At 40.5% G+C, this 23688-nt stretch overlaps 1 protein-coding gene across 1 annotated transcript in view; it reads left to right on the top strand.

Moving 5' to 3' along the window:
- The window catches only part of SYNE2 (spectrin repeat containing nuclear envelope protein 2), a 165381-nt gene that overhangs the window by 38894 nt on the left and 102799 nt on the right, over positions 1-23688 (top strand). The window contains 19 exon segments of the mRNA XM_032112608.1: positions 2304-2405; positions 3673-3873; positions 4819-4984; positions 5748-5860; positions 6631-6833; positions 7194-7313; positions 7418-7706; positions 8063-8232; positions 9553-9862; positions 10552-10704; positions 11552-11908; positions 12402-12536; positions 13511-13672; positions 14719-14865; positions 17656-17811; positions 18187-18452; positions 19538-21647; positions 22332-22654; positions 23357-23501. Of these exon segments, the coding sequence (XP_031968499.1) occupies positions 2304-2405; positions 3673-3873; positions 4819-4984; positions 5748-5860; positions 6631-6833; positions 7194-7313; positions 7418-7706; positions 8063-8232; positions 9553-9862; positions 10552-10704; positions 11552-11908; positions 12402-12536; positions 13511-13672; positions 14719-14865; positions 17656-17811; positions 18187-18452; positions 19538-21647; positions 22332-22654; positions 23357-23501 (5628 nt within the window).

Raw genomic sequence — 23688 nt, forward strand, 5'->3', positions numbered from 1 at the left:
TAAACATGCACATTGCATAGAAATACCTGCAGAGGAAGTTGTAACATTTGCAGTTGTATCTGCATGGGCAGTTTCACTAAGGATGTTGCCTGTCTTTGGGGATACAGGTCTTGGAAACGAATGCACAGATAGTGTATATGTGTAGTAAATGATTTTCAGTCAATGCAACGCTGCAAATGCTGCTTTTGACTACAAAAGCCCCCTCATTCCTTTGTGTGTACAAACACATGGAGCAAAGAGAAGGCCTGTAGAGCTTGTAGCCTGGAGTACAGTGGTGCACAGAGAAGAAAGAAGAGTGTGTGTATAGGCTAATGATTCATTTTCTAGGTAGAAACGGCCTATCAGTGAAGATGCTGGAGCCTCTGGGACAGCTGGGCAATGCACAGCTCAAGAAGAGGTTGCAGAGGTGGTTTGTTTTCCCCCTGTCCCAGTATGTTCCTCACTGTAACTTTTTGCAGCCTCAACGGAGAGTGGCTGCTGAGCATCTCCAGGAGCTGCACAGGGGCAGAGAGCAGCAGAGCCTGGGATGCCTGTGCCCCGTTAGCACAGATTATAACATTAATTCTTGGTATCAGGGTGCAGCTGGGTGTAAAATCACATGCACTAGGTCTGTGCCATTGAAGAGCTTCACATATGGGGTAAATATTTTAATTTCTAACTTTAGGGCCGCAATAGACCAGCTATGCCGCTTTGTTATGGTCATAACCAGTGTCTGCTAAGCAAAAATAATTTCCTGCTTGAGTGTGATTGAGACAGAAATATATCCTGTATCCTCTTGTTTGAAAATTTGCAGGCAGATTTTCCTCAGTGTTTACAAGCTACAAATGGCCTGGTTTTTATTATGCATGTTTGCAGCTTTCCTCCTACTGTTAGCATTGCTCATTTGTTTTAATTTGCAGAGCAGTAAAAAGCCAAGGTGCTCTTTGTGTACAGATATTCACTAGGAAACAGTGGCATACCCACTGTGCAGCACTGGATATTTTGTCACATCATTGTTGTCTTTACCGTTGTATTGCCAGAATTTACCTGCAGTAGTTTAGGTCCCTGGAGGCTCCAGTGAAAATGCACCAGCTGGAAAATGCATCTTTAGGGCCATTTTGTTACCTGGAAAATGCTCAAGTCCAGCATGACGTGACCATGCCCTCACTGTGACTCTGCTCCTCCCTAGGAAGGGCTGTGCTGGAGTGGCTACACTAAGGTTATTCTGCTGCTTCCTTGTGAGAGATAAGTCTCAGAAGAGGAGGGAGAAGAGGGCAAGGGACACAGAAACCATGTTCCCATGAGCTACTAAAAAAGCGAAACAGGAGGAGAGAAAACTGAACCCAGTGCGTTGGAATTTCTGTAAAACGATCCCGAGTGCAGAGGGCACTGGGTTGATTTATTGCTGTATTACTCCTCTTCTTTTGTTGACCCTGAAACATCTCTACATTTATGTTAATTCCAAAAAGACCCCCAACTGTTGCAATGTGTATCATGTTACACAGGGTTGAAACCCAGGGTCCTTTGTGAGCAGAGCACTGGTGCATGTGTTTTCAAGGAGCCTGTCACAAAAGAACAGAGCAGTGAATTAGAGGACTGTGTATTTAAGGATAATTGTAGTATAAATAATGTGAGAGAAGTTCTGCTTTCCCCTGTAGCCTGTATGCAAATACAGACTCTTTTAAGGGCTGCAGCACATGAATGGGTTTTGGTAATTGCTTGTACAGAGACTACAAAAGGAATGCTTTGTCCTCAGGGAGCCTGGAATATCGATTTGAGAATATGAGACAATGTGATTATCCTGTTCATAAGTTGAAGCTGGCATTTTACCTTCACATTACTTGTTCCAGTGTACATTCAAATGAGTGGAGGTCTTTCCATATGCAAAGGATTTACATTTAAAAAGTGCTTACAATGTGTGTTGTATTTTATCACATCCATACCAAAGCATGTGCCACCAGGATGCCAATTCTTGACTTCAAATCTGTGACATCTGAGAATATCCCTTTTAATAGGAGCAGCAAGACATAAATGCAAAATTAAAATTACCTTCCTGAAAATTTACTTGAAGCAAAATAATTAAGATTCTTAAATATATGCTGGATTTACATTATCAGCTGCTTTTCCTGAGAAACATAGTGTTTCTGACTTGAATACATAAAATGCCAGAATTGCTAAAATGAAAATCAGGAAATGAACAAATTGTGACACCTCTATATGCCAAAAAGCATAATCAGAATATTTTAATATAATTTTCTAACAGAAACATGGAGATTTAATTTGGGGGGAAGCAGAGTTACTAATGTGGTTTTTTCTGCCTTTAGGCATGCTTACGAGTCCAAGAGCAGAAACTCCAAAAATTCGACAACACGGTGGCTGAGATAGAAGAACTTCTGAATAGTAATGAACCTCCACTGGAGCTACAGGTACAAAGAAGCTTTTACAGCTGCTGCACCAGTACTCCTTACTGTAGGCCTGCTTCTAGTATTGCTTTGCCACAATCAGTTACTGGTTTTACTTAAATCTACTCAAGGAGAGTTGGAGGCATTTTGTTGCCAGTGGGCAGTGGCATTTTATTTGTTGTATCTCTAAGGCTGTTAGAACTAAACCTGTCATTTTAAACACAAAGGTCTTTCTCACTTCTGTGCCTTTTTAGGCACTTGGGCCTGCTCAGAGAGGTTGATATCAGTGATATCTGGTGTTAGCTGCTGGCCAACAACAGGGCACAATGAACCTCATCACCTCTTTGGGGATCCCAGGAACTCAGCTTTGCTGACTGTGTGTTTTAAACTCTACCTTTGCCTTGACATAGCTTAATGCAGCTTGGTAATGTGCAGTTTCTTGCATAGAGTGATGTTTACTGTGATGTTTTCCTTTGGGCTATCATAAGGAAATCTTCATCTTTCTGTGTTAGCTTCACACAGCAAAGAATAAATTCTTGTTTAGGACCGTGTTAGCCTACCTTGCTCCTGTAGCAGTTCCCTGATCACCTGCTCGCTGTGTCTCTCAGATGCACCTTGAGCTTGACCCCGTTTGGCTATTTCTGTGTTTATCCTCAGCAGGCAGTGAACTTAGAGGAGTTTCACTGGGTAAAGTGATCTAAGGAGCTTAGGGAAGGACTCAGCAACCTTGTTCTGTGCACGCTGTGCTCCTCGGGAGCACCAGGTGCCCTGAGTCCCTAGGGTGGTGTCCCACCATGTGATCCCACTGAGCTGCTGCCTCATGCAAGTCAGGAACGACATTCAGGACCTGTTGATCCTTAGTGAATAGTCTCAAGCCAGAGCTCCCCACCTCTCTGCTGGCATTATTTTGGGTCACTGTGAGGAATTTTCCCCAGTGGAATCACTGCAGGGAGGTGTGTTACAAAGAGAGCTGTCACCCTCTTTTTCATGGCAGCTGAAGCTCAAGTAAGGCTTTTATCCAGCTCAGAGTAGGCACTGAAGAGATGGATAAATCAATTCGTTAATAAAACAGCACCAGTAAAAATGCTAATAAAGATGAAGTGAGATCAGTCTTCCTCAGAAAAGCAGGACTTAAGTACTGGAGTGGGAGGGAAACAAATCGAAACAAACTGTAATTGAAACATCTGGACTTCAGATCACTTAGTTTCTTTTTATGTCTCTCATGGATTTTTGTAATATTCTAAGAAATCAATCCAGTTATAATTGATGTATGTTTATTTCCAATTTTAAGGTCATCAGATCATCTGTTGTGCAAAAAATGGAGCTAATAAAAGAGCTCTTGTCAGTGAAGCGAGGGACCAGTGAACTCACCGTGAATGCAGCAGAACTGAAAGGAGACCTTGATCTGGCCAAGACACAGATTGGAATGACTGAATCACTTCTCAAAGCTTTATCTCCTTCAGACACCTTAGAGATCTTTACTAAACTAGAGGTAGCATGCCACAAATAGTGTGTATTTTATAAACTTGTGTACAATTTCTCTCTTGGGCAAGTGTTCATAAGTGTTCATCCTGTGTAAATTGTAAACTGCTGGAATAACTCAAGTGAAGAGCCTGGCTTGAATATTTCCTTAAGTTGCCAGAAACATGGAAGAAAAGCCTCTTTTTACTGGAATTGTCAGATATATTTAGTTAACCCTTGCAGCTGTTGGAAATGGTTAATCCTAGGCACAACAGCAATATTGTCACCCAGGATATGTTCAAGCAGTGGTGGGTGTTTGGGCTGTATAGTTTCTGAGACTGGGTAATATACAGAGAATGCCTTTGTGCCACCTGAGCCTGACTGCAAGGGGAGCTCCCAGTAGACAATTTCAGCCAAATACTTGCTGAAACTCGAGCTTGGAGGCTTAGGCTGGCAAGATTTAAACCTCCTGTGGGGCAGTGAGTGGATTATGTACATTGTGGGTGTGAAACCACTAGTGTTTGGGGCAGTGAAGTTACAGCCATTGGAGGAAAGATGGCGCTTTTAATTAATTCTCCAGCTCCCTCTAAGTTACCTTTCAGCCCATGGGGTCTTGATTCACAGAATAAGGAATTTAGGGGGTGAAATAATGCCTGTGGCAGCTAAGGCATTTTAGCTTGTAAGTATTATATGCTCTGGAACATACAATGGCACTGTTCACATATCTGTTCTCTGGTTATGTATGCTTACAGGTGTATACACACTGCTCAAGGAGAGTTTAGTGCTTACACCTACCTACTGATTGCCTTGTTAATGCCAGCATAACTTAAATTATTTTGACACATAGGCAGGGCTAAACCCTTTTGCAAAACTCTAGGTTGTACTAAAGCAGCTCTGTACAGTGAACTTCTGCTTCCTCTTCAAAATTTTCTTTTCGAAACATTTTAAAAATGTCCCTGTTTTTTTTAAACCTTAGGAGATACACCAGAAAATTCTGCAACAAGAACACCTTGTGGCATTACTCCAGGAAGAGACGGATTGTCCTGATGTGGATGAATTAAATAAGCAGCTCAAATGTGTCACTGATTTATTTAATAACAAGAAACATGTGCTTCAAGATCACTTTATTGGTGTTTTGAATCGTAAGTGAACACATTTCGTAATTATTTACCTTTACAGGTTTGCACTGACCACCACAATGACTTAAAGGTTGTGCAATGAATTGGTTAGGTATCTGGAACTGCTTTGGTATCCCAAGCTGCCTCAGGGTTCTGAACAAGATAAAAATTTGGAGAGAAATGGCTTTTGATCCCAACAAACCACTCAGTCTGAATGAAAGTATTTTGTTTCTTATTTTTGTGTTTAAAAAAATAGATAAAAGAAGTGTAAAGCATAATTCAGGAAGAAATTTCAGAGTATTTAATTTAAAAATACTTTAATTTAGAAATCCAATGTTTTAATTTTTTCCAGTTATTTTTTTATTTAAAGTTAGTTATTAGAATAACTAATGTTATTACTCTTGACTTTAGGCAAGACACAGGATTGTGCAGGTTGGAAATTCAGCCCAGAGGTAGTCTCATGTCTCCAAACGTTTTTTAAATAGTATTAATGTGTGTGAAAATGAGGAAAGTTTCCACTAGGCTATTCAGGTCTTGTTTGCCCAAACTGCTGTGTATAACAGACTGTTCCTAGAGAACAGTTGTGTTGATTGTCAACTAATGTTGGGTAAAAAAAAAAAATAAGAGCTGCAGCATTTTCAGTCACATGTGCTGTAGTAAAAAGCAACCTTTGACAGTAGCACTGATAAATATAGTTGCAAATTGTCTGAAGTCTTCATGTTAAATAGGATTTTCTTCTACAGAATGCAATTAATGAAAAAAGTTGGAATGTACTTTTTTTTTTCAGGTCAATGCAAGAATTTTAATGACTGGTTCAGCAGCACTCAGCTGTCTCTGAAGGACTGCTTTGAGCCCTCAGAAACAAAACCCATACTGGAGGAAAGACTGCAGAGGCTAAAGGTAAAGTATTAAAATACTGTAATTTTTAAAGCTGATAGTTCTTGAAGTGTTGCTCTTTTTACCCACGAGACTGTTCTTGGGACTGAATTCAACTGCAGTGGTTTTATAACTTGAGGCTGAAAGAACATCTCATATAACTTAAAGCATTAGGAAAATAAGGACAATGAAAATAAAACTTAATTGAAATGAAGTGTCAGTGTTCAGGTTCAGACAACTTGGGCAAGTGAGAGAGAGGACAGTAGTTAATGAAAGTCAGTGGACCTTGACCAGGTACTTCAGTGTGCAAGGCTGCAGAAAGTCAAATATGTAGAGAGTAGCATGAAATTCTGACCTCCAGTGGACTCAAATGTGAAAAATTTGCATTTGATTTGTTGTAGCCAGATTTTCTCTCCAAGTCAGACAGAATGAACAGAAAACAGATGGAAAAGCCACATCTGCAAGAAGCAATCACAGTTAAGCAGCAGCAGGAGATAGTGATGTCAGTGCTAGATTTGGATGCTGCTTGCCTGTTTCTGTGTGTACCAGTACTGCAGAGAAAAAAAACAAGTCATCAACTCCACTTTCTCCTTATTTTACAAAGAGCAACTTTTCCATTTACATGTGGAATAATCAGCAAACTGTGAATTAACATATATTCCTTTTCAGGAACTGGAATTGCTGGAAAAAAATACCTGTGGAGATAACAGGAGCTGAAAAGCTCTTGTAACATAAATGTCTATTACACTACAGCAAATTTGACAAATACATCTTGTGTTTGTGCTCCTTTTCAGCACTTCCTAACATCTGAAGGCAGAGATAGAGACATCCAAGAGGTTAAAGCTTTACTGAATAAAGTGAAGCCTTACTTGCCCAAAGCAAGCATTAACCACCTCAACAGTCGTGTGAGAGATCAAGAGGCAGAGCTCCAAAGACTGATCTCCAAATGTCAGAAACGGGAAAAGGAACTTGGTGCCTCTCTCCAGCAGCTCAGTAGGTAGGGAACTAATCTTGTGTCTGACATTTTAATCACAAGTGGTATAAAATGATTCATTATTAAACAGCCACAGGGAATGGCAAACCGCCCTTCTTTTTATAAAAGATGGTATTTTGAGGAAATGTTTTGTTGTATCTTTCATGTGGGTGGTTTTTTTCAATTTCGTAACAGACCTGTGTGGAAACTATGGACAATTTCAGTGACATGAATGAAGATAGTTGAAATTAAGCTTAGGTTTAAAATTTTTCTTGATTGGTCACAGCATTTATGTTACTTTTTCGGCAAAACACTGGTGCCAGCAGGTTTTAGCCATGTAATGCCTCTTATTTTGACCTGAGTCTGTATTTTTACCTCCTTTAGCCTTGAAGAAAGCAGCATGGCCTTGGAAGAATGGCTCTCTACTCAGGAGGAACAAGTAAAAGAGATCAATAAAGATGCTACAGAACTTGAAAATGTCTATAAAACACTATTAATGCAGAGGTATTGGGTTTTTTGGTCTCTACCTAAGAACTGTCTTTTAAACGAGGTTGTTCCATGTTGTTACGACAAATAGATGTTGATTAATTTTTTTTTTTATTTTTCAGGAAACCATTTGATTCCCTGGCTCAGCTAGTAAATTCCTTGAGGGAGGCTGGGCTGACAGAATATGAAACCCTTCCAGAAGCCAGTAATCTTATTAGTAGGTACCACGCACTGATAACACGTGTAAGTGAAATGACAGGGAATACTGAGAGACTTCCAGTGGAAGGATCGAATTTTGAAGACCTTGCCCAGGATGTTTCTTGCTGGATCAAAAAGTTTGAGGAGGCTCTTAATAAAATGAGTTCCCAAGAAAGTGAGTTGCCATCAGACGAACGGATTAATCAGATAAAGGTATTGTGTTAAATATATTCCTTTTTCACCTTCCACCTCAAGCTAATGCTTGATGAGTCAGAACCTCCTGAAAGATAGCTGCTCATGGCCTTTAGTTTTGTCATTTGAGCTTTTATTTTTGTCAGCACAATACGGGTCTTCTTTGCAGAGTATAATTAATAAATCAGCTTAATTATCCCAGACTTTGAAAATTAGAGGATCTATCTGTTTACATGTCAGTTATGTAATATATTGGAAGAAGACTTCTGTTGCCTTGAACAGCAGTGTGAAAAGTATGGAAAAAATAATGGTAATACCTTCTATTTTGTAACAAAAATAGTTGTAAATGCACTGCTTCTGATTCTTGTTCAATACAGGAAATCACAACTCTCAGAGATGAAGGAGAGGCCAAAATACAGAGCATGGTAGCTCTAGGAGAAAGTATATTGAGAAATGAGAAAAATAAGAAGCCAGAGGTTCAGCAGACTATTTCCGAGCTTCAGAAAAAGTGGGAAACGGTCTGTCAGCTGGCCACCGAATACAGCAGGTAATGTGGAATTTGCCAAGAGGCAGTGGAGATCACTTACTGCTATATTGACTTGTTTTCTCTTCTTCCTGCACCGGTTCCATTAAATTTCTGTTCTTTGGGAGCAGAATGAGATACGTATTTCTGCAGAGTTGTGGAGGGGCAGGTCACAGTTTGGCCTGAATGGTCAGGTGGGGGATAGCCAAAGATAGTTTCTGGTGTGGTCGTGAATATCCAGAGAATCTTCTGTTGCCTTCTGGTATTATTGAGCTCTCAGTACCCACAGCACAAGAGGCGCTCAGGAGGAGCCAGCACCGCAGAATGCAGAGGATTCTCTTCACAGTGAGTTGGAGACAAGAGAGGAGGTGCTCTGCATGTCTGAAGAGATGCTCAGGTCCTTGCAGGAGCAGACTTGTGAACAGCAGATGCACCACAGGAGCAGCAGCAGTGAGAAGCTGGAACAGGGAACTTGACGCAAAAGCACTTCATGTATGCGAGGCTGTGCTTTGTTTATTTGCCAAAAAATATGAATCTTGAGAGGCAGAACCCAAAACAATGAAGCTTTGCTTTTGTCCATGATTATCCTGCTGTACTTGACAGAATTATATCCAGACTATTTATTTGGATTTGTTTGTGTGGGATCATATTTTCTAATGTTGGCATTTAAGTTCCATCTGGAAGATATCTGACTCCATCACGAAATGTGAACATACAAATGTTACTTATGTCTCATTGCATACTTCCTGTGGACAAATGCAACCTGTTCATCTGCAGCAGATCAGCAAGCATGCTTATAAAGCACACAAAGAGAAATCCGATGTAAAGGTCAGGAAAGTAATCACTGGATTGTACTAACATAGCCCATGTTGCATATGCTGCTTTTGTTGTCTGTATCCCTTTTCAAAGACTCCCCCGCCCAACTAAATGTGATGTGTATCTTCTACAGAACATTCCCTTTCAGGAGGCTGTCATGAGAAGTCAAGGAGAGCAGATTCATAACCATATTGTAGTTTTTTAAACAGAATTTCTGCTGCAATGAAAAGCAGAAAAATACAGAGCATGAGCATTGCGTCTCAGATGCTAGAAACTGTGGGTTTACAGGTTAAGGTTTAAGAGGGTTAGTCATTTGTCCTGCGTGCAGGTCCAGTTCATCTGCAGTAACTTCAGTGTTTTTCATCACCTTGAAAATTCCAGTCTGATCACTAATTTAAAATCTGGAGAAAAAAGTATTCAGTACACTCAAGTTTGTTCTAATGTTCGACTTGTTCACAGTTTGACATTTTCTAGGTAATCAATACATTTGTTGTTTTAATACTATTAAACACAGCATTTTTTTCTTAGCCCTCAAGAAGCACTTCAGTGCAACAGGGAGCAATATGAGCAAAGCAAAGAAGATCTGAGACGGGCTCTAATGGAACTGGAGAAACAACAGCAGGAGATTTTTGCCCTTCAGCCTGGTTTGGAGGAGAAGCAAGCTCAGCTGGCAAACTATGCTGACCTCCTGCTGAAAACAGAAGCCTTAACTTCCCAATTCAGCAAACTGAAAAGCCAGAAAGAGCATCTACAGGGCCACACTGTTGATCCCTGCTTCACAGAGGCAGAATGGTCAGAATTAAAGCACCAACATGAAAATCTGCTCAGCCAGCTCCAGGTTGGGACCTCACTCCCTTTCCTTTCCTGTTGGCTGCAGTTCTCACTGCTCAGCTGTGGTGTCATTCAGGTGGGAAGTTCATGGGGAAAGCTGGGAGTGGAAGAAATTCCTCTGAAAAAGGGCAGGGAATTTCTCGTTCTTTCTCTGAGGGATAAATACTGAAACAAATGAGACCAAAGTAAGTGTGAAGAACATTTTGTACCTGTATAAACAGATTTGAATAGCTATAATATGAAACATTTGTTCTTACACTCTTCAAGCCACAGTAGGGTTTCTTCCTTTTGGAAGGATAAATTTAGAAAACATCTGAAAGATTCTTCTCCAGCATCTTGCTTGTTCTTGGTTTCACCCAATGTAGTCCAAATTGGATTTGTACCCTTGTGTGGCACTCTGCCTCTAATGTTTCATCTATTTTAAGAGAAAACACCCTTTTTAGGAGCACATTCCTATGAAATGCCAACCTTTTTGCTTCCTGCTATTAATAAAAACTTTGTTCATGATGGAGTCCATCATGTGCTGGGGAGAAAGCTAGATGGTTTTGTGGTTAACCCGTGGTTAGCCAGATACTTTATGGGAAACAAGCAAGTTTGTTGTGCTGATGAGGTCCTGGAAAGGCTGTAACAGTCTGTGGATGATGATGTGTGTTTGAGATAGTTGTGGACTAATCCTAGAAACTCCTTTGTTTCTAGACCATCATGCAGACATTGGAAAGCCCTGTTCAAGAGCACCAGCAGGTAACAGGCCTGAGCACTGAGCTGAAAACTGTCTCTGAGAAGCTTGCTGAGTGTGATGGTCCAGCAATGGAACAATCATCAGCTGAGCAAAACCAGTTGAAATCACAGGTATGTTGCAGTTTCTGCATCATGGAGACCATCACGTTTGTAAAAGAGAACTGCTCATGGTGTCAAACTGAAAAGCTACGAAACCTTTCTAAAATAAAAAGTATGTGATGTTCCTTTTATCCAGATAATTGTAGGACTAAAGCCACTCTTAATGAACTGGGGGGACCTTTACTGTTGACTGAACTGAAGGTTCAGGAGGAATTGTCCTAGCTCAAGCACACAGGAGTCTTCAGTTTGGTTGGTGGGGATTTTTATTTTTCCTCTCAGGGCATAATGAGATCACTAAATTTGGTGTTAGTCAGTGTCTTTAAATTAGCCAGTGTGGAAAGCTAAGGAAAATGTCAGTGAGCCAAGTTCAGTTCTAAGAAGTGTCCTTCATGCATAAGTAGACATTATTTTGTTCTTTGGCAGAATGCAGATCAGTCTTGTAGCTGTGAGTGTAGAGAGCTACTGTAAGCTGAAACTATACCTCAGATATGGATCACTGCAATTCCCTATCCTTCAGAACTTGCTATACCTCTGAGAAGGAAAAAGGAATAGGAGAGAAGGCAGGGGGAATAATCTGTTCAGAACACAGAAGGATCATTGTGTACCACCCGGTGTGCTATGGGATTATTTTATCGCTGTAATGCTTTTGGCTTCAGGCGTTCTCTGTGCATAAAAATGGCTGACAAAATTACTGGTTTAGTATTTGACTTTCTGCAGCAAATAGGTTGGCATGTACCTGTAAACACAGTTTGTTGTTCACAACAAGTATTTACGATTTTAGGGATTGACTATAGATCTTAACATTAGGCATACTGAGTAAAGATACTTTTCAAATAAAATGTTTTCTTTGTGTTTAAAGGAACAACAGGGACCTCTTAGTCGATGTGAAGACACTGTGAAGAAAAGTTTGGTTTTAGCAGAAACTGTTAAACAAAATACCTCTTCACCAGAACAGGAGTTTATTAAGGATGAGATTGAAACACTCCAGAGCGAACACAAATGTCTGGAAGAAAGACTTGAAAATGTCAAGCAAAAGAAGGAAAACATTTTCAGTGAAGCCCTTGAGTTAAAAGATGAGTTTGGTAATGAAGTACAAAAGGAAGATAAGGCAGATACAATGCTGAAGAGAGAGAGACAGATCACTTCTGGTACTCGAATCTCTGCAGAGGAGACCCCCACAGCAGTGGAACTGAAGGAGCCTCTGGAGATGTGTGATGTGAGTTTATTTGTTGACAGTAACAATGAAAAACTGGTTAAAAAGACATCTCAAATGTTTTCTGTGTATCACATCCTTAATTTCACTGAAATTAAGCCTCCTGTAAATACAAATGTATAAACCAAAGAAGTGGAAAGAACTCAACCTTGTTATAACAAGTCTGTAGCAAGCCAATAATGTATTCAAAAGAACAGATTTCTATGTAAATATAATTCCATTTAAATGCATGTAACTTTCTCTTGCCACTAATTAGAGCAGGTATCCTTGGTCAGGGTACAAAGGAGAAGGTGTAGAGATGGGACAATTGCAGCTACACCTCTGCCAAAGAGCTTTGAGAGCTTCTCTTAAGCCAGAGAGACTTGTGTAGAACTGCAGCACAGTATTTGTCCTGTTTGTTTTCAGAGAGAATAATTTTTACCATTCAGAGATTCTATGTTAAAATACAATGTTTATGGCAACACAAGTAGGTTTCCTTTTCTATCATTTCTCTTAGGGTCAAGATATAAATGGAAATACATCAGAGAAAGAGAAGCAGAATGCTCCAGTTTTGGAGGAAAGCAGTGTATTGTCAGACAGCTCATTACAAGAGATCCATCACAGCAAAGAGAGATTAGGGCAGGCTGTTCAGGTACCTGACAAATGTATTTTAATATATGTCAGTATATATATATATGTGTGTGTGTGTGTTCAGTAGAAATCCATATGGAAGTCCTTAAAATTTATTGTCTTACAGAGGCATGTTTTCCTTATCTGATTAAAGGAACAATAAATTATGTTCTCTCCAAATCATCCTTTCAGCCTTGTTCATGTGAAGAGTGCAAGAGATCAAAGTGATGGTCTCTGCAGACCCCCAGGGCTTGGACCCACTTTGTCCATGATGCAAAATCCACCACATACCTGTGGTTTCATAAAATCACAGAATCACAAAATGGTTTGGGTTGGAATGGATGTTAAAGTTCATCTAGTTCCAAGCCCCTGCCATGGGCAGGGACACCTTCCACTAGGCCAGGTTGCTCAGAGCCTCATCCAGCCTGGCCTTGGACGCCTCCAGGGATGAAAATTCAACAGGTTTCATCACTGTAGGTGATGGGAGGTCACTAACCTGGAACTGCTGATCTTTATGGGACCTCAGGACACTGATGCTGTAAACGACTTGTAAAAAACTGTGCTAAGCTTGAGGGAGTGATTTGGAATACTCCCTCATTTACCTGACCATGGCGTAATAAGAGTATCTGGGAGAGATGACCATGAAATACCAGAGTGGAAAGTGTCCATACTGGGATTTCTGGGGATGGGCAAGGTCAATAGTTACCAAATGTGTCTAATCAGAAACTTCTGTAACCATGTTGAAAATCATGTGAGCAGTTACTTCTGTTTGCTTTGTCCTGAAACTGTTTGAGTGGTTAAGGTCCCAAAATGGCAAACTGCTCTGACCAGGGGTTTCCAGCTCTCTGGGTTTGAGTTACCTCAGCCTTCTCCTTCATTCATTAAGCTAAACTGAAGAGAGAGTAGACAGATTGTGGAGTGGGAAATCTCTTAGCAAGCTTAAATTTTGTACTGTGACTTTTACTGATTGTAAACATTTTGCATTTTTCAAATCAGGAGGAGGCTGATAAGGAGAGCCCAGATATGGACAGACATGACAGGGTCCAAGAGGATGTTCTGGACAGTGCAGTTCTGGGTGGTGAAGCAGAACTGGAAAGACATCAGGATGGTGTTGGTATTGAAGGTGATGAATCTAGGAAAAAAGCCCATCCAGCACAGGTAACTGGAGATGAGATTACACTGGAGGGGTTGAATTTGAGGGTATATGTGTACAGTTTAGTTGCAATGAGGATGATACTACTAATAGATGAGTAAGAAAAGCCTCAAGTTTACACTGAGTGAATTTTGTCTGATGTGACACTTAGTATGTGGTAGCCCACTTAATTCTATCCTGTACATTTAAAATTAGTATGGAGGGAGATTTGTTCTTTAGTGGTTTGCTGAGGATATTTCACTCCAAGGGCTATTGCATTCCAAGTCACCTGGATGTATTGTGAAATCTCCTGACCATTTTGCCTGAATACTGTTGTTGTGCTTCACCTGCTTGCATTTATATAGACTTCTTATTTACATATTTACTTTGCATGTGTGAGGCTGCATTTGAAATGCTGTGCCCTGTGTGGTGCACTCTGGTACAAGGTGAATTTTGACACCAGAGCAGTGTTTAGGAACTGGAGCCATAATGAGTGGGAAGAGGCCAAGTTCCTGTTGGAGATGAAAAGGCTGACAGGGGTCTCGTTGCTGTCATCCCCTCCCTGAAGAGGGGAGATGTTACAGATCCAGACTCTGCTCAGAATTTCAGTTTTAGTGAACTCTGTGAGATACTGAAACCCACATCCAGCAAATCTCCAGGTTACCCATGGGACTGTCCTGCCTGAGTGTCTAACCAGACACTCTCTGTCTACAGTACAAGTCCAAGTCCTTGGGAAAAAGCTAAGCCTTTTAAAAAATGCATTCAAGACTGTGTCCAGGAGCACACAATTCAAGGTCCCTGCTTAGAATAATGAAATACAAACAGCATAGGTCAGAACACTTGCAATTTATTCTAAAAGTTTATGGTGAAATTACAGCACTGCTTCTTGTAAGTGGTTTCCTTTGCCATAACCTTGCCCACAGTAAATTATGACATGTAATTATGGTTTCCCTCATCTACCTATAATTATGGGCTTCATAACTTTCTCATCTCAAGCACTGTAATTACTGCTCGGCAGGTTTGATTAGAGCTTTTTGATTACTGGTTTCTTTTGTTTTTCTTACACCAAAAGGAGAAACCTAGTGATGTTGAGAATCAGTCATATAGAGAAGATGGGGGGCAGGTTCAACAGAAGGTGTGCCAGAAAGGTCGAGTCCTGGAATCTGCAGCAGATGAGAAAGATGGTCTGGGATCTAATCCCTCAGTTCCTGCACATGAGGTAACCCACAGTGTGTTATTTCAAGTGAAATTTGCCAGTTGTTCAATTTTTGTTTTCCCATGGGCCTCAGCTGAAGTTGTTTTAAAAGAAGAGACAATTACATCAAAATCAAGACCATTGTGTATAGTTCTTATTTATGTCCATGATAGTTTTGAACTTCATCCAAAGTGCTTGCCGCATCATAATTTTCAGTGGATCTGTTCAAAAAAAGAGTTCACCCTAGTTTTTAGAGCCATCATAATCAATCTTCATGATATTTAGAGTTTCTCTTCAAACTGCTAATCAATACAGACTTCTTTCCATGTTATTGCAGTTAGTTATGATAGTTTTGCCATCATAAGGAAGGCAGATCAGAAAACTGAAATCCAAGGGTGATCCAGTGTAAGAAAATAAAAGAAATAGAGAAAGGAGAAAGGATTCAAGCTGAATTAATGACAAGGTACATTACTAAATCTACTCTTTAAGAGTAAGGGAGTTACATCAGAAGTTACAGAAGTGCCCTGTGACTGCTGATCTTGGACACCACATTCTTAATTTGAAGGTAGGGTTGGATCTAATCTTCGAGGTGAATCTGTAGGCAGGTCCACAGCTGGCCTGTCCATGGGCAGGTCTTACCTGGGACTTGCACATCTGCTCTAACTGGAAACCCAACAAAACCTCCCAAAGGCCTTGGGATTTTGAAGAAGTCCCTGCTGACTGGAAGCTAGCAGTGTTACTCCAATTTACAAAAAGAGTGTGAGGGAAGATCGAGGAAACTACAGACTTGTTAGACTAACCTCAGTTCTTGGAAAAATTATGGAGGTCATAGTGGGTATGGTTGAAAGCATTTAAGGAACAATGCAATCATCATAGAATTGTTGAAGTAGAGAAAGACTTCTAAGACCCATCAAGTCCAACCATTAAACCAGCACTACCAAGTTCACCACTAAACCATGTCACCAAGTGCCATGTCTACAAATCTTTTAAATCCCTCCAGGAATGGTGACCCACCATTGCCGTGGGCAGCCTGTTCCAGTGCCTGACCACCATTTCATTGAAGGAGTCTTTCCTAAAAACCAATCTAAACCTCCACTGGCACAGCTTGAGGCCATTTCCTCCTCTCCTGTCACTTGTTACCTGGGAAAAGAGACCAACCCCACCTGGCTGCCCCTTCCTGTCAGGGAGTTGTAAAGAGTGATAATGTCTCCCCTGAGCCTTCTTTTCTCCAGGCTAAACAACCCCAGACTTGTGCTCCAGACCCTTCCTCAGCTCCGTTGCCCTTCTCTGGACACATTCCAGTACCTCAAGGTGTTTCATGTAGTGAGGGGCCCAAAACTGGACTCAGAATTTGCAGTGCAGCCTTCCCTGTCTGTATCCATGGAGGCAGTGCCACAGTGGGCAACGAGAACATCACACAAACAAGCAAAACAAGTACACAGCAACATTTTTCTTAAAGTCAGGATACTTGTCTGTGTCTTTTGATGTGTTGATATTTCAGTCCAGTAAAGTGGATTTCCTCCTTTCTGTGTGATAGCTTAGCTGAGTTTTAATGCTTTCTTCAGTTCTATGGCACTCCAAAGTCTCTTGAGATTAAATCTTATGTCTGAGTTGATACAACTGTTATGGATATGTACACAGAGAAATTGAAAAGTTCTCTGACTGACTACTTCATGAGTGGCTTCTTCAGTTTTGACTGAAAATAACCAAGAGTTCAAATAAGTAGAACTATTCTTCTCTTGATACTATGTGCTGTATGTTTCCCACACTTGAAAGGAGGTGTATTTTGCATAGCTCATGACCTTTGAAGGGAGAGATGACAGTGACAGCTTACAAGTGATACATGTCTGCAGGGGTAGCTGACTGCTTCTAGTAAAACAGTATCTAAAGTAGCAATACATTAAGTTTATCAAACAAGAATTTTTGTACTGTTGTTTATTTTAGATGTTAGTGCCATGGAGAAGCTCACACTGTGGTAATATCTGTGTATTTGTATGCATTCACTCATGTGAAGTTCATACATGGAACAGATCACCAGATATAGACAGGTACTGGGAGAAGGAAATGCAGAAAGATTTTTAAGGTATCATCACGTGATCAAACTAAGCTGTGACATTTCATTTATGTTGCTGTCTGCAGTAGCTGAAGGTGATGTTAAACCTGGCCCCAGCCCAAGTGACTTGTCCTTCTGCCATGGGAATCAGGGGCTGGTTCTGGAGCCTCCTAATCACTTCCTCCCTACCCTTGACTGAGCCTGACTCCCTACTGCTCTCATCTTACTCCAGATTTTGGATAGCACTTGTGACAGTGGCAGGTGGGGCTTTGTGTCACAGCCAAGCTGCTTCATGCGTTAGCTGCCCTGTGAAGAAGAGCTGAAGAGGTGTTGTGGTGAAGGACACAATAGGATTGTCAGGGCAGGTGCTGAGCAGAAGGAATGTGGGTGTGAGGAGAAGATAAAAGTTCCATGTATATGTAAGGAAGAGAGGGAGAAGACACAACAGACCTATGAATTAATTAGTAGCAGAGGTGGGTGCAGGGAGGATGTTATTTGAAGGTGAAGATATCAGAGTTTCACTTAAAATGATGGGCAGAGATTTCAAAGCTATCTGAGCAGTGCTGGCAGGCTGGGGTCACTGCAGGGGTGGGGGACAGTGATGGAGCTTCCAGTTCCTGGGTCCTGGTTGATCCACAGAGGCTGTGGGGCAAACCACAGCAGGATTTAGGCATGGGTTAAATATGTGAAGCAGGGTGCTGCAGTCAGAAAACTTATTAGTTTAGAGCCTTCAGAAATAAGAATCTTGTTTTGTGTTGTAGGACGCAGGTGCAGAAGTGGTTGTCCAGAAGGAGCTATTTCCTGGAGTGCACATAAACACTGAATATTTCGAAGAGGAGCAAAAGGTCAATGAGCTGAAAAATGAAGTGGCTGAACTGGATATGGTGCTTATAAATGAGCAACTAAAAGAGCTGGAGGTATGGAAACTGCAAAGCCATTCCTCATCGTTAATGTAGTGATACACTTGCAGAACTGTGATTCACTTGGGCAAACCAGAATTGTTATCCGTAGCCTTATCTGAGGTTTGACTGCATGATTAGTCAGTCAGTCTGCAAACATTGTGCCTTGATGCATGCCCATGTAAACCCCATAGTTTGTACTGCTCTTCCAGAGCACAGTAGTAGATGCACCTAGAATTGCAGGTGTGCTTCCATGAGGTGCTCCTTTGCTTGTGGATGAGCAGGAATATGGTTGTAGGTGAATCACTATTTAGCCATATTTTGTGTTGAAAGCTTGAAGTCTTCAAGATCATCCTTTAATCCCCTCTCTCTCTGTGGTGGACTTGATTGTAGAATTTAAAAACTGAGCTGGAAACGTGGAAAGCAAAGTCTTTGTGCCGTAGTGAAGAAGCAATTCCCAATGGAACAGGATCAAACAGAGCAGAGCTGCAAACCGTGGAGCCTGCGGTGCCCTGCTGGGACAGGCTGCTCCAGGAACTAGAAGCTGTTAAGGCAGTGAAGCAACAACAGTGCTGTTTAATTAATGAATACCAGAAAACCCTTTCTGCTGCACAATCCTCAATGAAAAATTTGTCAACAGAAAAAGATAACATAAAAATGTAAGTATAGTGGAGGGGTTTGGTTAAGAGGTTGCAGAGCAAATAATGGCCCTACACGGAATTCTGTGCCGTGCTTCAGTAATGCTCAGACAAGAATATGGAGTTCTATCCACTTCAGGAGAAGTCTTAGAGGTTTGTAAGTTTGTGAACAGAGTTAAGCAGAAGAATTTCTGGTGGTTCTCTGCTATCCTTAAACAACATCTACTCTCTTTATTCTTTAGGCAAAACAAAGAAGTAGTTGCTGGGCTAAAAGCCTATAAAAAATCCATCTTAAAATATTTTGTAAAAAATGTGGCAGATGTGAAATACTAATTTTTCTTTAAGGACTCACTAATTCTGATTTTTTTTCTGAATGAAATATGTCTTTATTCTGACAAATGACCTTACTTGACAGGAAGAATTCCATGGCAGTAAGTAAGTCTAGGTTACCAATTCAGAGGTAACCAGTGCACAAAAAATATTTATTGTGTTTTGTGAATTAGTCTTCAAAACACAAAACTAGTTTGTCACAGTAACGTATCAAAATAATTTGAAAATCTTTAAAATTTTTGAAATTGTTAATTTACACCAAAGAGATTTAAAAAATGTAATAACAATCTATCTGCTAAATGTACTTCAGATGGGCATTTAAAAATACTCCTGGAAATAAAAGATGAGTAGACTCATTTGGAAGAGTTTATCTTGCATGAATGGAAATTTCTCAGGTTTTTTATAACCAAATTTTATCTTCATTGTCAACTGGAAATTACTATAAAATGTTGTTAATTCACTTAGAGGTAACACTGTTGCTGATTTTTAAAATGAGGCCTACAATCTATATTAGTATATACTGTAATTTTAGAGAATACACAGTAGAACATATCTTTTCTGAAGAGATATCTGTGAACAGTGAATGCTCTACCTATAAGCAAGAAATAATGATACTGCAAGGGTGGTCATGGAATTCCTAAGAGAACATTGAGAGATACGTATGATTAAGTGAATAAAGTTAGTGAATTGTACTCTAAACAGTGAAATTTGTTTTTGAAAACGTCTGTGTATAAGGAGAATTCATTATTTTTGAACACTACTCATATTTTTGGCAGGGGTCCTATGAACAACACAGTTCTTCTGGAGAAAATTAAGGCATGCATAGAGTCCTTACGGAAAGAAAGAGATGTCTTAAACCAGTTGCAGAGTCAGCAAGAAGTTTTATCTCAGCATTTGACGTGCATGGATAAAGTGTTGACAGAAAGCCAAATGAGGCAACTGGAGCACTGGTGGCAGCACATGGAACAAGCAGTGCAAAAGAAACATGATCAGGTTGTGGCAGAAATCGATGAATTTAACCTGCTTATGAATAAAGCACAGGATATTCAGAGGCTGATACAAGAACAGTATTTGCAAGCAGAGTTACATGCCTCAGCTGCAGGAAAAGCCAAAGACCCTCTTATTTGGACCACAGAGCTACAGGATATTAAACATGGTCTTTCTCTATTAAAAAGAAGGATTGAGCTGCAGATGAAAAGAATTTGGAGTGATCAAGAGAAGGTGGCTTTGGAGAACTCTATACATGATTTGCAGAGCAAATTGGAAGCATTATCAGCACAGCAAACTCCTCAAGAGGATATTCAGACCACTGGTCCTGCTCTCATGAAACATGAAATGATGAAGAGGCTGAAAGAAAATATTTCATGGGTCAAAGATTCACTGTCCCACCTTGATCAGAAAGCAGCACTTTTCCCCAGTGATGTCAAATCACAGATCAGAAATTGTCAGCTAATGAACACAGAAGTCCTGAACAGAGAACCTGTTATTGTATCCCTGGATTATGGGCTCCAGCACGTCCTTCCCAGCTTGGAGCCAGAGGAGGTCTCTGATATGACCTTCCTTTTACAAACATTGAGGAATTCATACAAGGCTCTTGTTTTAAAATCTGCTCAAAGATTGCAGCACTTGGAGCTCCAGCTGGAGGAGAGGCAAAGACTCACTGCAGAAATAGACAAAGTTCACTCTCAGCTTCGCAAAGCCGAGCTGATGGCCAGGCCTGACCCAGACCAAACCAGCACATGCTCAGAGCTGGTCAGCCAACAAGCCATTCTAAAGGAGATGCTAAAGGACATACAGGAAATAGAAGGGCTTATCTCATCCCACTGTAAAGAGAGTCAGGTCACAGCTGGGCAGCTGAGCCTGTCTGAGCAACTCTTCTTGATTGATCAGTTGAGAAGTCTGAAGAACAGAGCAAGGAAGACACAGAGGCAAATTCAAAGTAAACTTCATGAAGTAGAAAAAAAGACAGCTGTCTCCAGAGAGTTTGCTGAAGGAATAGCTTCATTGCAGCAGGATCTTAATGATCTACAGGATGGTGAAATGAACCTAAAAGATGATGAATTAGTAGGTGCCAAGCAGGGACTGAAGGACAAATGCAAAGCACTGAAAGAAAAAGTGTTAGCTTTTCAGTCAAATTTGTCACAAGTAAGGAAGTACAAGGAAATATTTGAATGCGTTGGTCTGAAATGGGACTCACTGCAGCTGGATGAATTGGAAACTAAATTTTCTAAAATTAAAAATAAAATTAAAGGGAAGATAATACACTTGGAAAATATTGTTAGGGAATGGGATAAGATTCAAGTATTGCTAAATGAAATCCAGACCGTGACATCCACTGTGAGAAAAGAAGCCAATATCCTAAATGATAGCTCCAGCTCTTCTCCTGCTGAGAATGTCATATCTGCACAGATTCTATTGCAGGCAGTTCAGCAAATCTTGTACTTAACCCAGGAGGCAGCAAATCAAATAAACAAAAATGAGATCTTTGATACGTCATTTAAAGAATCTAAGAGGAAAGAAATAAAGAGCCTGGAGAAAAACGTTGAGGAATTGAATCAGTTTCTTCAAAACTTGGTCTCTGGGCTCCAGAGCGTGAACAAGGAAGGTAGCCAGAATGAAGCAGAAAATATATTCCACATCATAAAGCATATTCAATTAGAACTCCAGCAGCCACTTGTGATAGACATAAATACAATGCAGGATGAAAAGCTGCGATGGGAAGCAATTCAGAATATGATGGAAGCAAAGTTTTCTGCTCTTAAATGTATAATGGAAAAAGGGAGGGAAAACCAAGAAGAAGAATCTCATGCTGGTTCTGTAGAAACAAAGTTAGAGACACTGCAAGGCCAGGAAGCACAACTGAAGGCAGACATTGCTGCCCGTGTTGTAAGTATACTCAGTGAAAGTGAAGTATTGACATATGCCTTTCCCCAATAATTAGATGAGGTGTCTGTGACTGTGGCATTTCTATTTTCATGACTCACATCCTCATGTATTCTAACAGCTGAATTGGCCCCTGATCATCTCTGCATTGGTGGATAGGATGGGAATCATGATAGAAACCAAGGATACAAAGAAAGTTGTGTTCAATTTGATTATAGTCAATCAGTGGGGATTAGCACAAGAAAAGAATGGTAAAGAGGAGGAAGGAAAAGGCTGTGTTGAAATCTTCAGCTGAAGAGAGACTGGGTGCAGTCATCCTGTGATTATAGGCAACATTTTCAGTAGTGACAATGATGAAAAAATCCAAGCACCTTGTTTCTGCTATAAGGAGAAGTTTTACCAGTTGGGAATGACCAAGAAGATTAAAGCACAGGTCAGACCAATGTGATCAGGAAGGGTGAACATAATTCCTGTCCTGAGGGCAATCAGTCCATGGGTTACACCACTGCTCTGTGTCTACATAGGTAGCAAAATGTGTTTGCCACATGTCCTCTTTCACCTCCTCAGGCCAGTTCTGGGAGCATTGGTCTCAAAGACAGCCAAGTGTGAAATTTTAAGACCATGGGGTGATCCAGAGGAGCACAGCAGTCTTTCTTTATTGTTCCTTTGTCTTTTTAATGCTTTCAGAGTGCCCTGGAGGAGGCATGTAGGGCTGGTGAGCTTTATACCAAGGCCCTTCAGAGGGCTGCCAGGTTCCTCGAGGACTATGAAGCTCCAGCCCAGGCTGCTGCAGCAGAGCTCTGTAGCTCAGAGGAGATCTGTCAGACTCCACAGTGGAAGGAGAAAGAGTTCAACTCTGCAAAGGCTGACTTAGAAAATCTGCACTCCAAGCTGAAAAACCTAGTGAAACCAGAAGACAAAATACGTCTGGAAAATGCTTTAAGAGAACTGGTGGATAAGAGTTTGGCATTAAGGAAGAAGGCTCAAAGAAAGGAAGCTGATGAACAGAGGTGGGTTTAAGAGATCTTCATAGATCTTGTTCCTTATTATGAGAAACTTGACTGAAAATAAATCAAGTGGTGTTTCTGCTCTGGTGGAAATTCAGGTATTCATAAACTCCAGCAGAAAGAACTGTAAGCATTCCTGTTGTTCTCAGGTGTGATTGTTAAGGAAAGAAAATTGCCAGACAATAGCCATATTGCTACTAATTTACAGTGCAGTCATTTGTTGTATATTCCAAAACATGGGGCTTGAGTGAGGACCATAGGGTGCCAGAATCAGAAGAAAGCACATTTCTACAGTCTCTAGTCTACAGTCTTAAGTGCTGGTGGAGGTTAGAATAGTTTTCAGAGGGTCCCTAACTCATGTCTTCCACAGGCTGTTCTGATGGCTTGAGAAAGTAAAGCCCAAACAAGGCACAGGCTGTAGTTTCCTTCGGGTACAGAAGAAGTCTGGGGGGCCTTCAGATACACCTATAGAAAAAGTCTGGGAGAGAGAGTAAAGGATTTTTAAACTGCGTGATCATGATCCAGTGGTCAGTACCTCAGGCATCAAAGCTGAGGTGTTTAACAAATGCTAATCGACAGTAACTTGCAAAACAGTCAGGACTTGAAGTTCATAAGGTTTTTTAAAACTTTTATTCTATTGGGCATTATGGTTGGAGAGAGGAGCAACAACAACGAATTTTGATTTGCATCATTTATTTCATGCAGATATTTTGGAAAACACAAAAGCTATACAGAAACCAAAGATAAAGTGTGTAATAACCTTGAGAAACTGGAAAAGATGCTTAGACAGTCTTTGTCTAAGATTCCAACGTCTTATAAAGAATCTTTGAAGCATTTGGAAGAAAGCAAGGTAAGAAAGGCTCTGAGGAACTTGAAAAGCTCATGCAAAACTAGTGCAGCTATGCACACTATATATACTATGTGATATCATAGTAGAAAGAAGTGGAATTCTTTATTCTGTACTTATATATATGTATATATAAATTTAGGATAAAATCTTTATCTTATATGTATATATAAAACCACAGAATATGTTA

Source organism: Corvus moneduloides, chromosome 6 (genome assembly GCF_009650955.1).
Source record: "Corvus moneduloides isolate bCorMon1 chromosome 6, bCorMon1.pri, whole genome shotgun sequence".
Taxonomy (NCBI): Eukaryota; Metazoa; Chordata; class Aves; order Passeriformes; family Corvidae; genus Corvus; species Corvus moneduloides.